At 26.5% G+C, this 14,427-nt stretch overlaps 1 protein-coding gene across 2 annotated transcripts in view; it reads right to left on the bottom strand.

Annotated features, from left to right (window-relative positions):
- The window catches only part of LOC113797397 (uncharacterized), a 62,479-nt gene that overhangs the window by 31,863 nt on the left and 16,189 nt on the right, over window positions 1-14,427 (bottom strand). The window contains exon 1 of one of the 2 annotated variants that reach the window (XM_027347762.2): window positions 2,250-4,408. The exons of the other annotated variant lie outside the window; for it this stretch is intronic. Within the exon in view, the coding sequence (XP_027203563.2) occupies window positions 2,250-4,077 (1,828 nt within the window). The 5' untranslated portion in view covers window positions 4,078-4,408. Of the gene's footprint in view, window positions 1-2,249; window positions 4,409-14,427 lie in introns of those variants that run through there. 2 annotated transcript variants of the gene reach the window in all.

The following is a 14,427-nucleotide window of genomic DNA, read 5'->3' as shown; positions in this document are numbered from 1 at the left end:
AACAAAAAATAACATCAAAGAATGTTGTTTTTTTCTCTCATTCCTATTCGGCTAATGTAATGAGTGTTTCTTATATGCTGAGCTAAACCGATTCTGTCAGTATGACAATTACGATTGCTTGATATTAAGTAAATTGTTTCGGGAACTCATCTATATTATCATTAACATCAACAAAAAAATTATTCAAGAAAAAACAATCAATGGTTATTGAAATATACAGATAAACAGAGAAAAAAAATAGTTTGACGCCCTTCACAAATAAAAACTAATTTATTATTCTAATAACTTCATTAAAACATTATGAATGTGAATTTGGTCATTTGTGAGTATGTTATGACCAAAAAAAAACTGTCATAATCAATTTATTATAACGGCAAACATAAACGATCAATCAACTGAATAATGATGATCACGATGATAATCATTTACATAATTGCATTCAGTGTGATCGAAATTTTTTTTTAATAAACAAAAAAAACATATTGCAAGGTAGATTCATATTAACTAATTTACCTTAATGATTAAGTTTGATATATATGAACAACACCAAAAAAAATAAAATTAATTTTTCCATGATATAAATCATCCGATAGAACCAACATAAAAAGGCAAATTGATTATGAAAAAGTGTTGATAATTTTCGTGAGAAATATCATCCATATTTTGTGTTTGGTTGAAGATAATTACACGAAAATAGATAGAAGAAAAAATTAAAAAAACGAGCTGAAAATGGAAGAGACATAATAATTATCCAACAGAATGTTAATTAACGAATTGCCAATGATAGCGTCGGCGAAAATACAAAAATTGCCAGAATACGATAATTCAACTAGCCGAAAGAATATAAAAATAGAAATGATTACACACAATTTTCACGTTCACATTTCTGTCGATTCTATCATCATCAACACAATAATGATAATTGCCAACACGACCATACCAAATTATGTACATTATACATTTGGTTGATTCGAATTAATGAAGCTCTGTTGGTTCTTTTCTATTTTTTACATGAAAAGCTAGGCCAATCAAAATAGGGCATCGTTCATTTTTTTGGATAGCATTGATTAATGTTAATCAGGTTATAAATGTTCATTAGATTCAAGATTCAATACAGCATCATCATAATAATGACAATTTATTGTTTTCATTTCAATCAACAACAATGCATTCGATGAGAATAGAAAACTTTTTTTCACACTGGAATTCGAATTTGTTTCATTTTTCTACACCAAATTCTTGATCAATATTTCGTTTTCATCAGGTATAATAATTATGAAAACAAAATCGATACAAATATCTTAGATAAATGCCCTTTTATTTATTTCAATCTCTCAATCAAATTGGTACTTGTGATCAATAATTACTATCCACGATTCTTTTTATTACGATTTTGTTACCGTTAACCCACACACAATATCAACTATAGAATCAATTGTACCCTTGAGAGCTTTTTTCTTGTTATTATTGTATTAAATTACCGAATTTGGATTTTATTTCAAATGCCAAAATATCATTGATTTAGTATGTGGATTCATAATAATCACTATTCAGGAAAAAAAATCGATCCATCTCTTCAATAGATCTATTGTTCTTAAGTGGACAAAATTCTTTACTTTGTTCTGTTCAATCATTATATTTTTATCGAATATACCACCACCACCACCACAGCCATTATCAACACAAAATAAAATTAACAACAAAAGTCTATTGTCGATTGATAGTTCATAATAAAATTATCACCCCATCATTACCATTATTGTTGATTGACCTATTTGGTAAGCGATGTGTATCAAAATAATATATTGTCTCAATATTCGTACCAAAAAAAAACTTACACTAAATTACTATCTAGCCAAATTAGACAGCTACTACTGATAGTAGTTATCACTAAAAGACAAAATAAAACTTCCTTTCTTCTATGATATTTCAAATACAATTACGTATTTGACGATGATGGCATTGATATAGAAAAAAATTCAGTGATGATCATAATGATAATGATGGAACCAGTTTAAATTACATTGAATGATTGTTTACATGTTTCAGATAGAAAATTGATCAACAAACACACTATCAATTATGGTAATGAAACACAATTTTATTTTAAGAAAAAAAGGTAATTCAATTCTTTTTTGTTTCGGTATAAAGAAAACTCTTATTTATTCATTTTTGTTTTTATTTTACTATTATCAATTCAAAATCAAATTGAAAAAGAATTGAATGAAAATAGAAAAAATTTGTCAAACCTGGATCAAAATCATCTGCAAATTCAGGTGGAGGTGGTGGCAATCGAAGTGATGGATATCGTGATAATAATGTTTTCAAATCATTTTCTTGTCGTTGTGAATAATAACGATAAATATTATGTTGTTGTAGAAAATTGTTGTTTGTTGAATTAGAATTTGTGTGTGTTGCATCCGATAACATAATCATTTGTTCACTTTCATTTAAAAGTTTTTCATTGAAATTTAATTTGTTCCAATTTTTAGTCTGATTATAGTCATTAAATTTTAATAACATTTTCCCATCACTCAATCTATTTATCGATAATTTTGTCTGATTTGTTATTGTGTCATGTTGTTTGTTTTCTATCATCATTTTATTATAATGATAATCATTGTTGACAACAATATTGAGATCACTGACATTATGATTAATAATTTGTATTGTATCATTAAAATCATTGTTAAGATGACGACGACGATGAATACGATGCATATATGATGAACTAGGCATTATCATCATTATTTCATCATCTACTTCATCACTATTGTCATTACCAATGACAGACACTTCTGGTAAGATTGTTGGATTAACAATAAAATTATTTAATTTAGATATTTGATTATGATCAATTTGGACGGATTTTTCTTTCAAATTTTGTTCAATAATGATATTTTTAATCATTTCAGTACCGGTCATAATTGTATTATTATTTGATAGAATATTGTCCGAATTTTCTGACTTTTTTGACAACGTTACATTATTGGTGTTAATCAATGTCGTTGACATTGTTGTTGTAATATGTATTTTTTGTTCATCATTCCATTCATTTTCATTCGATAATAATTTGGATCGGCTGATCATTTGTGAAAAAGGCGACATCGTTGTTTCAAGATTAATTATATCCGAAACAACAATGAATGTCATATTATTTTTTAATCCGGTTGGATTATTGAGCATTTGATCTTTTGTTGTCGCTTTTTTTAGCTGTAATGATGATAATGAATGTGATGATGAATTAATTGTATTTGATGATGGGCGGAATGATAATAATGATGAAGTTGGTGAAGATATTGTTGTTAAAATGGTTTTAATGATTGTTGGGCGTTCATATTTGTCTTCGTTTTTGTTATTTTTTTGTTGCCATAATGGATAAGGCGTTGTTGTCATAGTCGTAAAATTGTTTTCGATATTTGAAATAATATTTTTGGTAGATGCTGTTATTTTTGTGAACGTTGGTGGTGAATGTGTTGTTCCAATTGGTTTTTCCAACAACAGATTCAGAACAATATCATTATTATTTGCTGATGATGATGATGGTTTTAAACTTTTATTATTATTATCATCATCATTAATACTATTGCAGCTAATGTTTGATGATGATGAATTAATCATTGTACATAATGTTAATGGTGATGCAGATGAATATGAAACAGATAAAACGGAAGTAACAAAAGGTGATGTTGTGGTTGTTGCTGTTGTTGATGTGTCAGAAGCTATAGTCATTTCAATCATTATTATCAGACCGATGATCACAAATAATAGATATCGAACATAAAGAAATGTATTGTTTGTGTGTGTCGTTGCCACCGACAACGTGGCCGGGGCCGATATTTTAACTTCCGGTAAATGATTTAGTTTCCGATTTTTTGTTACATTCAATTCATATTCACCACAATGGCAATAATAATAATTATTATTATTATCAGTATTCGTATATGACAATTGAATTTGGCCAATGATCGATGATTTATTATTCTGATCTAGTTTTTCTTGCTCATTATTATTATTATTATTATCATTATTGATAATACCATCACATTCAAAAAAGGCCATCAATTTGGAGACCATTTTATTCGGAATTTTTTGTTGGCCGTTTTTTTCAATATTAAGTTTGATAAATTAAACTGTAACAATATTTCATTGTCGATTTCATTATCACCATAATAATTCATAATTTTGAAATTTTTTTTTGTTTCATTGAACAAAAGAAACAATTTACAAGAAACAATTTAATGGTTTCCTATTGCATCGTATCATTCATTTATGCATGTTCCAAAAAGCTCTGAATCAAGTAAATCATCTTCATTTATCACATTAACGATTTAAAACTTTTTTTTTAATATTTCGTTTTATTATAACTGTTATTATTGGAAAAAAATTGATTCATCCGTCCAGAAAAAAAACAAAATATTTTCATCATTTAATGAAAATCGATTTATCGACTTTTCACTTAATTTTATATTTTGCTTTTCTTCAGCCACCAAAAAAAAAAATGAAAAATTCTTCAAAAATTCATTGAGCGACTGTCAAATTTGGAATATTTCAAATTTTCGTGTTTATTTATTCGCATATGTATGACAATTTGAAAGTTTGAATTGCGAAAATATTTACACTATATATTTACAAGTTTTGTCCAAATGATGTTTCAATAAAAGCGGATGCTACAATTCAAATATTATTTTGATTTTTTCGTTTTCGTTTTTCGTTTACAGATTGGTCCACCCAGAATGGCAACAACAAAAAATGAAATGAAATGAAAAAAATTCTTCACAAATGGAATATTAAAAATATTTAGGCCACAAATGAAATGTGATGTAATAATTCGAACGATGAAAAATATTTTTTGCTTTAGATTATTCGTCGATCATCGTCGGCTGTTGGAATAGATTTTTTTTCATCTGCATTCATTTTTTTTCATCCAGTTCCAGTTATTATCTAAGCATTAAATATTTTTTTTCATTCATTCATTCAAAATATAAAAAAAAATTCTTCATGTAAAGTTTTGAATCCGAGTGACACTTTTTGAATCTGATTATTATTATTATTTTTTTTTTTTTGGTTCAAAAGCAACGATGACAATAGCAACAGCAGGCAAACAGTTCGGAAAAAATTTCAAGCTTTAGATTCAATATATTGTGGATATACGCGATGTGAAGCATGCCGAAAATTCGTAGAAATAGAAAATTTGTCTAGACATCAGGATATTTGATGATTGACATTAGGCAAAGTATTTTTTTCATATTTTGTTTTCCACTACATTTTTTTTGTTGTTGTGTATTATTGAAGCAATAAAGTCAATTTATCTGTCGAAAAGTGTGAAATTTTTTTATTTATTTAGTTTTCTGCGAAATAGTTTGCTCCAAATGTTTTTGTTTGTCACTGGAAAAAAAGAGTTTAGAGCCGGAAAAAAAATTTCGCTTATGATGTTCAGGATCAATGATCAATGATGATTATCGTTGATGAAAAACGCGATGTCATTTGCACCAAAGAATAAAAAAGTTTCCAAATGGATGATGATGATGATATGGAACAATAATTTTTATATCTAACTCCCATTCGATCGATTCGATATAATCGTCAACATCTTCTTCTGTAATTCTATGCCAAAGAATTTTTTCATTTATTTATATTATTATTATTTTTTTTTTTTGGTGATGGCAATTTTTCTGCAAAATTTATTTTTATTTACCAAACAACAAACCGATTGAACCAGGCAAATTAGCAATTAGAACGAAGCAAAACATTAATGAAAATTGAAAAAAAGGCCGCCCGCTCCAAAAAAAAGATGATAACACTATCTATCTAGTCGATTATATAATGAAGCTGAATAGAATGTGAACAAAAAAAAACAGAAAAAGATTTTTTTTGTTTAGTCTTGTTTTTGGTTAGAGATATCATGACACACTTTGGAATTTTTTCATTTATAAATTGCAACAATCAGCATTTTATGATTAGTGTGAACTGAATTTTTTTTTCATTTCGATAGATATTGTTTAAAAGGAATATGAACGAGACATGTGAAATAAATAAAACTAAACGATGGACAATAATGAGAACTCGTTGAAATGTTGTTTTTTATGTTGTGAGAAAAATTTTGAAATGTCAAAGATCAGAATTGAATGTGAATTTAATTAAATAATGCGTAGACCTGAATTTAGTAAAACACACACATGATGACATTTTTTTTTGTAAAAATAGATTCCGTTGAACAAGAAATAGCGATGTTGAAGATAATGGCAATAATCAAAGAATTATCGATATTGTTTTTTCAATGTTGTAAATGTGTATGTGTGTTTTATAATTCTTTTTCAAAATTTGTCTATTTTTTCGTAGAAAATATTTGAAATTTGATCATCATATTGATTGATAAATCGTTTTCGATTATTATTGATAACAAGTATCGATGAACAAAAATGTTTTATCGTTCATTATCGATGAAAGATGATGATACGACAATGTTTGTTTTTTCAAAATAATTTTTTCCTCATTTTATCATTTCTTCAAAAAACAAATTGTCACTTGATAGTTGTAGAAAGATCAATTTTAATAAATAAAGAATTGAAACAAAAACAACAAAAAATTCGACAATTGTAAATTCTTGTTGTAATGATGATGGACAACAACAAGTTCAAGTATGTTGTGATGACACAGCATCGTTATCATTTGAAATACGTATGATCATGATGTAATGTGATTTTTTTCTTGATTCACTCTGATCATACATTCGGGTAACTTAATAATATTTTCAACAACTATAACATTACATGCAAACAGCAGGAAATAAAACATTTTTTTTTTGAAAATAGTTTGTCGAATCATGATGGTCAATGTTTTTTTATTTTCATTTGAAATTGTCAAATATATGAAAACAAAAACTGAAGATATAAATGAATTTGTTTCATTATTGAAAATGAAAAAGACAAAAAAACTTTTCAATATGATCGAAAAATATTGCCAAAGTATTGTAATATGATAAAATAGATGATTCCACAAAATAATATAATTTATTTTTTATTTTTGTTGTTGTTATTTTTAACATTAATATTTATTATCAAAATGGATTCGACCACAGATCACACACACACGCACAATATTTAATAATGATAATAATCAATAAGTTTATGTGTTCGTGTTTGTGAATAATTCAAATCCCATGATCATTTGATAGTGATGATGATGATCACCATCATCAAAACATAGATTAACATTAACTTTTTTTTCCTACTGGTGGACACGTTTTTTTTCATCAAATTTCAAAAGAGAAAATAGAGAAAAATTGTTTGATAATAATATGTTGTAAACACGAAATGTTAATGAACAATATTGAAAATCACTGTATAGAGAATATACAGCAAGGAAAAAAATAGGAAAAGAAAAAGAATGAATTCTGGAAGAAATCTCATAGGCCATCCACGAACATTGGCCAACAATGCCGACGACAACAACAACAACAAAAATTTGTCATGTAGTGAAATAGTTGAAAGATAGACACCATTTGGATTCAAAAAAAAGAAAGAAAAAAGAAAAATTATTCTTTTTCTCATCCAAACACATACATCACAATATCCGATCACAAACATCAAACATTGTCACACACAGAATATTGATGAGAATTTCTTTATTTCTTCATGAAAATGTTTTTTCTTTTTGTTGTTTTGTGTGATGTAAGGAGATTAGTGTGGAATTTTCACGCAAGCATATAGACAAAAACTTATCTTGTTTTATTAATCAATTTGTATTGATCACATTATCATAATTATCAAATTAATATCTGAAATGATCAATATTTTTTTGAATTGAAAAGAAAAGAATCTAAGATACAGTAGAAAGTGATCAACGATAAATGATGATTAGAGTATTTTATATGATGTATCTTTTTTGTTTTCAAGAACAAGATCAATGATGAATGAAAATTGAAAATGTATTTAACCGAAGAAAATATCAATTTCTTTGTCAAATACGAATCAATTAGATTTGTTTTTGTTTGATTATTATAAATTTAAATTTGAAAAATCAATTTGCATTTTCATTTACTGTTGAATTGTGACAATATGAAACCCACACACACACACACACACACACACACACACAAACGCATACAAGATGTTATTTTTTCCTTGTAGAATCCCGTTGATAGTGTATGAAGTAAACATAAAAAATTTTATTTTAATTGAATAAATAAAAAAATAAAGTGAAATGAAGAAAAATTAGGTTTGAAAAATAAATAAAAATTTATGGAACCAGTTTTTTTTGCACATCGACGAATGGGTTGCAGAATTTCAAAATGAACTTTTAATTCAGCAAATTGAATTCATACCAGAAACGGCTACACAAAAAAATTTGGGCACCAATCAGGAAATATGAACCAAACTAACATTCAACTATATATGTTGGAAAAAGCAAAGACACTTTAGTCAATGAAAAAGAGAGAAAGAAAAAAAGCAGAATGTAATTTAAAATGTAAGCGTTGATTGCAATGACGGTCCGAAAAAAATGGAGAATTTTGAAGAAAAAAAACTGAAATCAGCAGAAAAAAACCGCCAAACATACAATGATTGAATTCGATACAACGATTCTTCCACATCGAATGAATGCGAAGAAATGAATGAAAAATTTGGAACAATATTTTCGTCACATGCACATACGGCAACGATGATTCGAGTAAATAGTGATGGCGGTCGTGATGGTGGAAGTGGTCGTCATTGTTGTGTAACTGTGGTCTACCATTTATATATTCACTCGTTGTTTTTCTTGTGAAAATAAAAACCAATTCTTCTTTGATTATTCCTTTTGGAATAAAACAGTTCCAGAAGGCGACAATGATGATGGATAAATTATCGAATTCGAAGCTATTTATACAAGTTTTTTTTGCCACTCAAATTCTGATTGTACGATTATTATCAAATTGTACGATCATGTTTATAAAACCAAAAAAAAGAACGATAAAATCACGTATATTTGGCGGAAATTTTGGTATTGAAAATAAATTCCTTTCATGGATAATCCCATTGATGAAAAAAACTGATTTTAATCAATGAATGAAAAAAAAACAGAATAGAAAATGCGCAAACGCAAACCAAAACTTCAAACTTCAAAATCTCGAAAGAATCATCGATCTCGACACCATAGAAACTAATAGCAATAGGCGAGAAAAAAAAATTTTTTTTGTCATCTTTTGAATCTGGTTGAAATGTGAGTGTGCAACGGTTCTGGATCGAAATCAAAAGGTTGACAAGAATAACGACAACGAAAAACAAACATCACAAATCTAATTATCAAAACATCAATCTATTTATCAACATCAATGAGAATCGGATTCGTTTGAAAATTGTTGTAATGGAAATAAAGTCATTGATGTTTAATAATGATAACGAACAAAAAGAATAAGGGAAAAACACTAAAGTTCATGGATCTTGTTTTTTTTGGCGATTGTTTTTTTCTTTGCCAAACTTTTTTTTCAGAATTGAAAGTTGAAAAAAAAACAAAATTCAATCCTGAAAAAAAGCAATTCATTTTTCACTATCTCTCTTCAAAATATATTCGACTTGAAAACGCAAATAACAACAACAACAACAACAAAAGGATTCAAAATAGAAAAAAAAGACATAAAGGATTCGTTGAATGTTCAAATATAATGAATTCTTTTTTTTTCTCCTTTATTGTATATGTGTAAATGTGAATGCATAAATCGTTGGTAATAATCTTGATCTATGCATTTTTTTTTCTCTCTCACACATTTCATATCACTCTATTCTTTAATATTTTATTCCATAGGATTTATTCATTCATTCATTCATTGTTGGTATGTTGGTGGTGGTTCATCATCGAATTGGATCATCTTTGAATCATGAATTTATGAAATAGAAAAAAAATATACAAGTCATATCGAATACCATCAACATTGTTGGTTTGTTGTAACTTGGTAATAAAAATGGTTGAATTTTTTTTTGGTTTTCTCATTTCATTCTTTTTTCACTATAGTAAGTGATTTCAAGAATCACTGAGCTGCTAATGGCTTCAAAACGATATTATATATTGTAAATATTATGAGTGAAAAAAAAAGAAAAAAGAAATATTATCTAGTTTTTTTTTCTTTTATTCATTGTTCACAAAATCTAGTTTTTATCATCTTTATCATGATGATGATTATCATTGACTTTGAAAAAAACATTGGATATATTTGCAACAGAATCTATTGTCATCAACAACATTGGGAAACCTATGTAGAGATACAGAGAGAGTAAAAACAAAATTCAATATCCATTCTTATGAACGGAAAAAAATACTTGTACTTGAAATAAATGTCGATGATGGATATGTGTGTATATTATATATGATTTCGATGCTGAGCAACATTATAAACATCATAAAAAAAATAATAGTGACAATAATAAAATAGAAAAAAAAATCTAATAAAACATTTTTTCCACTCTTTATTATTCATCATTTTGTTTCCGTTATTCATAAAAAAATAACGATTGATTTTTTTTCATTCAAAAAAAAAAAAAATATACCCAAAGAAATCTATGAAATTGCATAACGTTATTTTTTTACTGTTGTTGTCGAAGATATAATGACAAATTGTTGTTTTTTTTTCTTTATATTTTATCATTAGTTTATAATGTATATTTTGTTCTGAGCAACAAAATAATTTCGACAATAACTTGGTTACAATCGACATTAGTTTTTGTTGTTGTTGTTGTACAATAATTTTCACCATATATTTTTGGTTGCCATATTACATTTAGTTTGATTGTCATTTCGTAAACATTTCGAAAAAGATTTCATCACCATTCCAAAAAAATATATAAATCTTATATTTTCTTTCAATTTATTCACTTAACTTTCTGACAAATTAAATAAGATTCTTTTTTTTCTCTCACTCACTGTATCAAATTTTGGTATATAAACACACACATTTATACCGTATACATATCAATATAATACAACGTAAATAGAATGAACAAAACGAATACAAATTCTTGGAACATCAGTCATAAGGCTGCTAAAAAACACAGTTTGTCATCGATTATGATTAATGATTGGCACACAAATATTCTCGATAAGATTCTTAGATGAGGGGGCAATGAAACAAAACAAAAACGACTGGGACAAATAGATATAACATGTATTGAGGTTTATTTTTCTTCCATTTTTTTTATCTTGCTGAAAATGTTTACGAGTTTATAGATATGTATAGTATAAGTTTTCCTCTCCTGTTTTTTTTCAATTCAATAAGAATCCAAAGTTGTTGTTCATTCAATAATCATTTTTTTGTTGTTGTTTTTCTTTCTCCTCTCATCATAACCATTGTTGTTGGTGTTTATCAAAATGATGGATAAAGAAGTAAAAACAAAACAAAAAAGGAAAAAAGAGAATTCACTGGAAATCGGAAAAAAAAACTCAATGACAACTTCATTTCTTTCAAGAAAGTTCATATTAAACAACAACAACAAAAATAGTAAATTTAACATTAAATTTATCATCATTGGTTGGCCGAAATGTTGATTTTTTTTACATCAAAATAGTTGAAGAATTTTTCTTTGGATTCTGTTTGCCCAATTTTAGATATTAAATTTTGTTTTTTATGTCAGATTTTGTTTTTATAATTTATTTCTCCATTTTTGTCGGATTGTCTGATTGCTTTTACATTTATCGAAAGTTTTTTTCAACCCTTTTTGTTTTGGCTTGTTTGTTATCCTATGGATTATATTCAAGCTGATTTTTTTTGAAAATTGTAAGTCAGAAATTCGTTTTTCCAGTGAAGTTTTTTTTACGTAACATTATAAAAAATTTATTTTGACATCTATAAGAAGATTTAACGGTACATTGGATTTAAATTTCAATTAAAAGTAGAATCCAATGCAGAAAAAAAAACAGAACGAAAAACTTTTCGTCAACAAACATGCAAAAAAAGGAAAAAAAATGTAAATGAACAACAACAACAACGAAAAGAATTTAAAAATTTCTTCCAAAAAAGGGGAAAAAATTCCAAAAATTCAATAAAACTGTGATTTTATGATGCCATTTTAAATTTCTGTTGTTGTTTTTTCCTTTATTTTATGTTCCAGAAAAATGTGGTTAAAATGTCAGCTTTTTTGATTTTATTTTTTCGTTCAAAGAGGAGAAGGTGGCTTAGTGAATCGACCAATATTTTGCGCTGCATCTTCGTTTCAGGAAAAAAGTTTTATTTCTTGTGGCTTGTTTGTTATTGTTTTTTTTCGACTAGATTTTTTATTCTATATATTGAGTGAGTGTAAAACAAAAACAAAATTCTATAGAAATTATAACCAAGAAGAAAAAAAAATGGTCCCATTAAATTATTTATTTATGTATTGGATGTTGTTTTAATACAAACAGATAAATGATATGATACCACAGGGAATGAATATGAATAACTATTGAGTAACGATCGATAAATGTTTATGGGAAAAAATTTTTTCCTGAAAAAAGGATAAAGTGAAAAAACTTAAATAAACGGAAAACTTTAAAGTTAAATGTAATCCAAACTTATTGAAAGAGGTGTTGTGTATTTTTTCGGAAAAAAATATGATAAAAACAACAAAGACAAGTCAAATCACAAACACAACCAACCAATTTAAGTCATATGATAATAATAATAATAAGAATAAGAATAATATTTGTGCAAAGACGTTTTTTTTCATTCTCTTAAGGCATTACAAGTCATTCAAATTTTCAAAAGAAAAAAAAATAAACTTATTATAAATTCCGTTCAAATAATATGATTTTCATAAATATATCGATTGTTTATCGATATATCGATGTAGGAAAAAAAATTTGAATTCTTTTTTTCGGAACACAAAATAGTGGGGAACACAAAAAAAAACTTTGAAAACGAAAACTTTCGCTTCAAATATATGCTAATTATATTATATTTTTTTTTGTCTATTGACAGTAAATAACGGGGCTTACCAAAAAAAAAATGCTACGGTAGCTAAGCGGAGAAAAAAAATTGGAATTCTCATGAATCTCCTAGATAAGAAGCTTATATTATTCTATTGCATCTGTTATTTTCACAGGTAAACTTTTTTTTCCGTCATATTTTGAAACAATTCATGTAAATACTATTATTAAAGTTTGTTGATGCAAATTTTTCATCAACAAAATACCTAACCGGATAAACAGGACAAAAGTAATTGACAAAAACAAAGAAAAAAACTTTTATCAATAACCGGCAGAAAATTTGTCGGTGTGTGTCGAATTTGTTTTTTTTAAATCTAAAATTTCAATGCCCCAAAATCAATAGAATCATGGGAACAAATTCAATATGAACCATATGAATTGAATTCTGTTCATAAAATGATTGTTTTTTTTCATTCTATACATTCATACAAGAGAATACACAACTCATACAAACATTAAACAAGTAAATAAAACATTTATGACAATAGAAAAGTGTCAGAAATAAAACAAATAATCATTTTTTTTGTTCTTTGTTGTTTACCTAAATGATTAGATTATCATTGATTGTCATTGCTATTATGTTTGGTTTGATGATCAATAAAATGATCAAACATTATTTTTTTTATTGTCATTGATTTCAAATAGCCAATTATCATGAATGACATGGTCATTGATATCAGTATCACATGAGAATATAGTTTTATAAATTGATTTATTGAATGTTATTCACAATAACAATTACCTTGATGGCGTAACCAAAATGATTTGCATAAAATTGTTTTCGAAAACATTTTTCAATTTAAATTCAATGATGACATCATCAATAACAAAACAGAGAAAACAGAAATTTTTAAATCAAATAAATTATGTAAAGTGAAAATTATTATTGAAATAAAAATCATTTGCAAACAATTTATTTGGTCAAAACATGAAACAAGTTTCCACTAACATTGAAAAACATTGAATGTGAAAAATAAATGAAAATTATTCCCAACGACAATAATACAATATCAATGGAATATAAATTAGGTATTGATGAGAGAAATAGTTCAACAACAATGATGATAATAATAATAAAAATGAATTATTCGTTTCAAATGATGATCTGATTTTGTTTTCTTCTCTTTTGGGTGTTTTTAGGTATTTTTTCCACAATCGATTCTTATATCATCATCATTGACATTGTATGCATCGATGATTTCAATATTTGAAAACAATAGAATGTCGGGAAAAAATTGAAATCCGATAAAAATGCAAAAGAAAAAAACAAAATTTATTCAATAAAATAGAATGGTAACGATTTTTAAATCTCATAGAAGACAGACAAAGAATAATACCAACAATACAAAAACTAAGAAAAGCAAAAAAAGAATTTCGATTTTATTTTGACAATCAAATCGACCGATATTTTTGTTTTTTTTTCGACATTTCTATATGTACATTTGATTATTTGACATTTTTTTGGTTTTAAATCGGTATTTTATCATCAGATTA

This window comes from Dermatophagoides pteronyssinus, unplaced genomic scaffold, assembly GCF_027571235.1.
Source record: "Dermatophagoides pteronyssinus isolate colony J.1.1.1.1 unplaced genomic scaffold, Derpt_VIB-CSIC_2022.12 sq0002, whole genome shotgun sequence".
Classification (NCBI taxonomy): Eukaryota; Metazoa; Arthropoda; class Arachnida; order Sarcoptiformes; family Pyroglyphidae; genus Dermatophagoides; species Dermatophagoides pteronyssinus.
The sequence above is the reverse complement of the archived record's forward strand: the minus strand, read 5'-3'. Positions and strand labels throughout refer to the sequence as shown.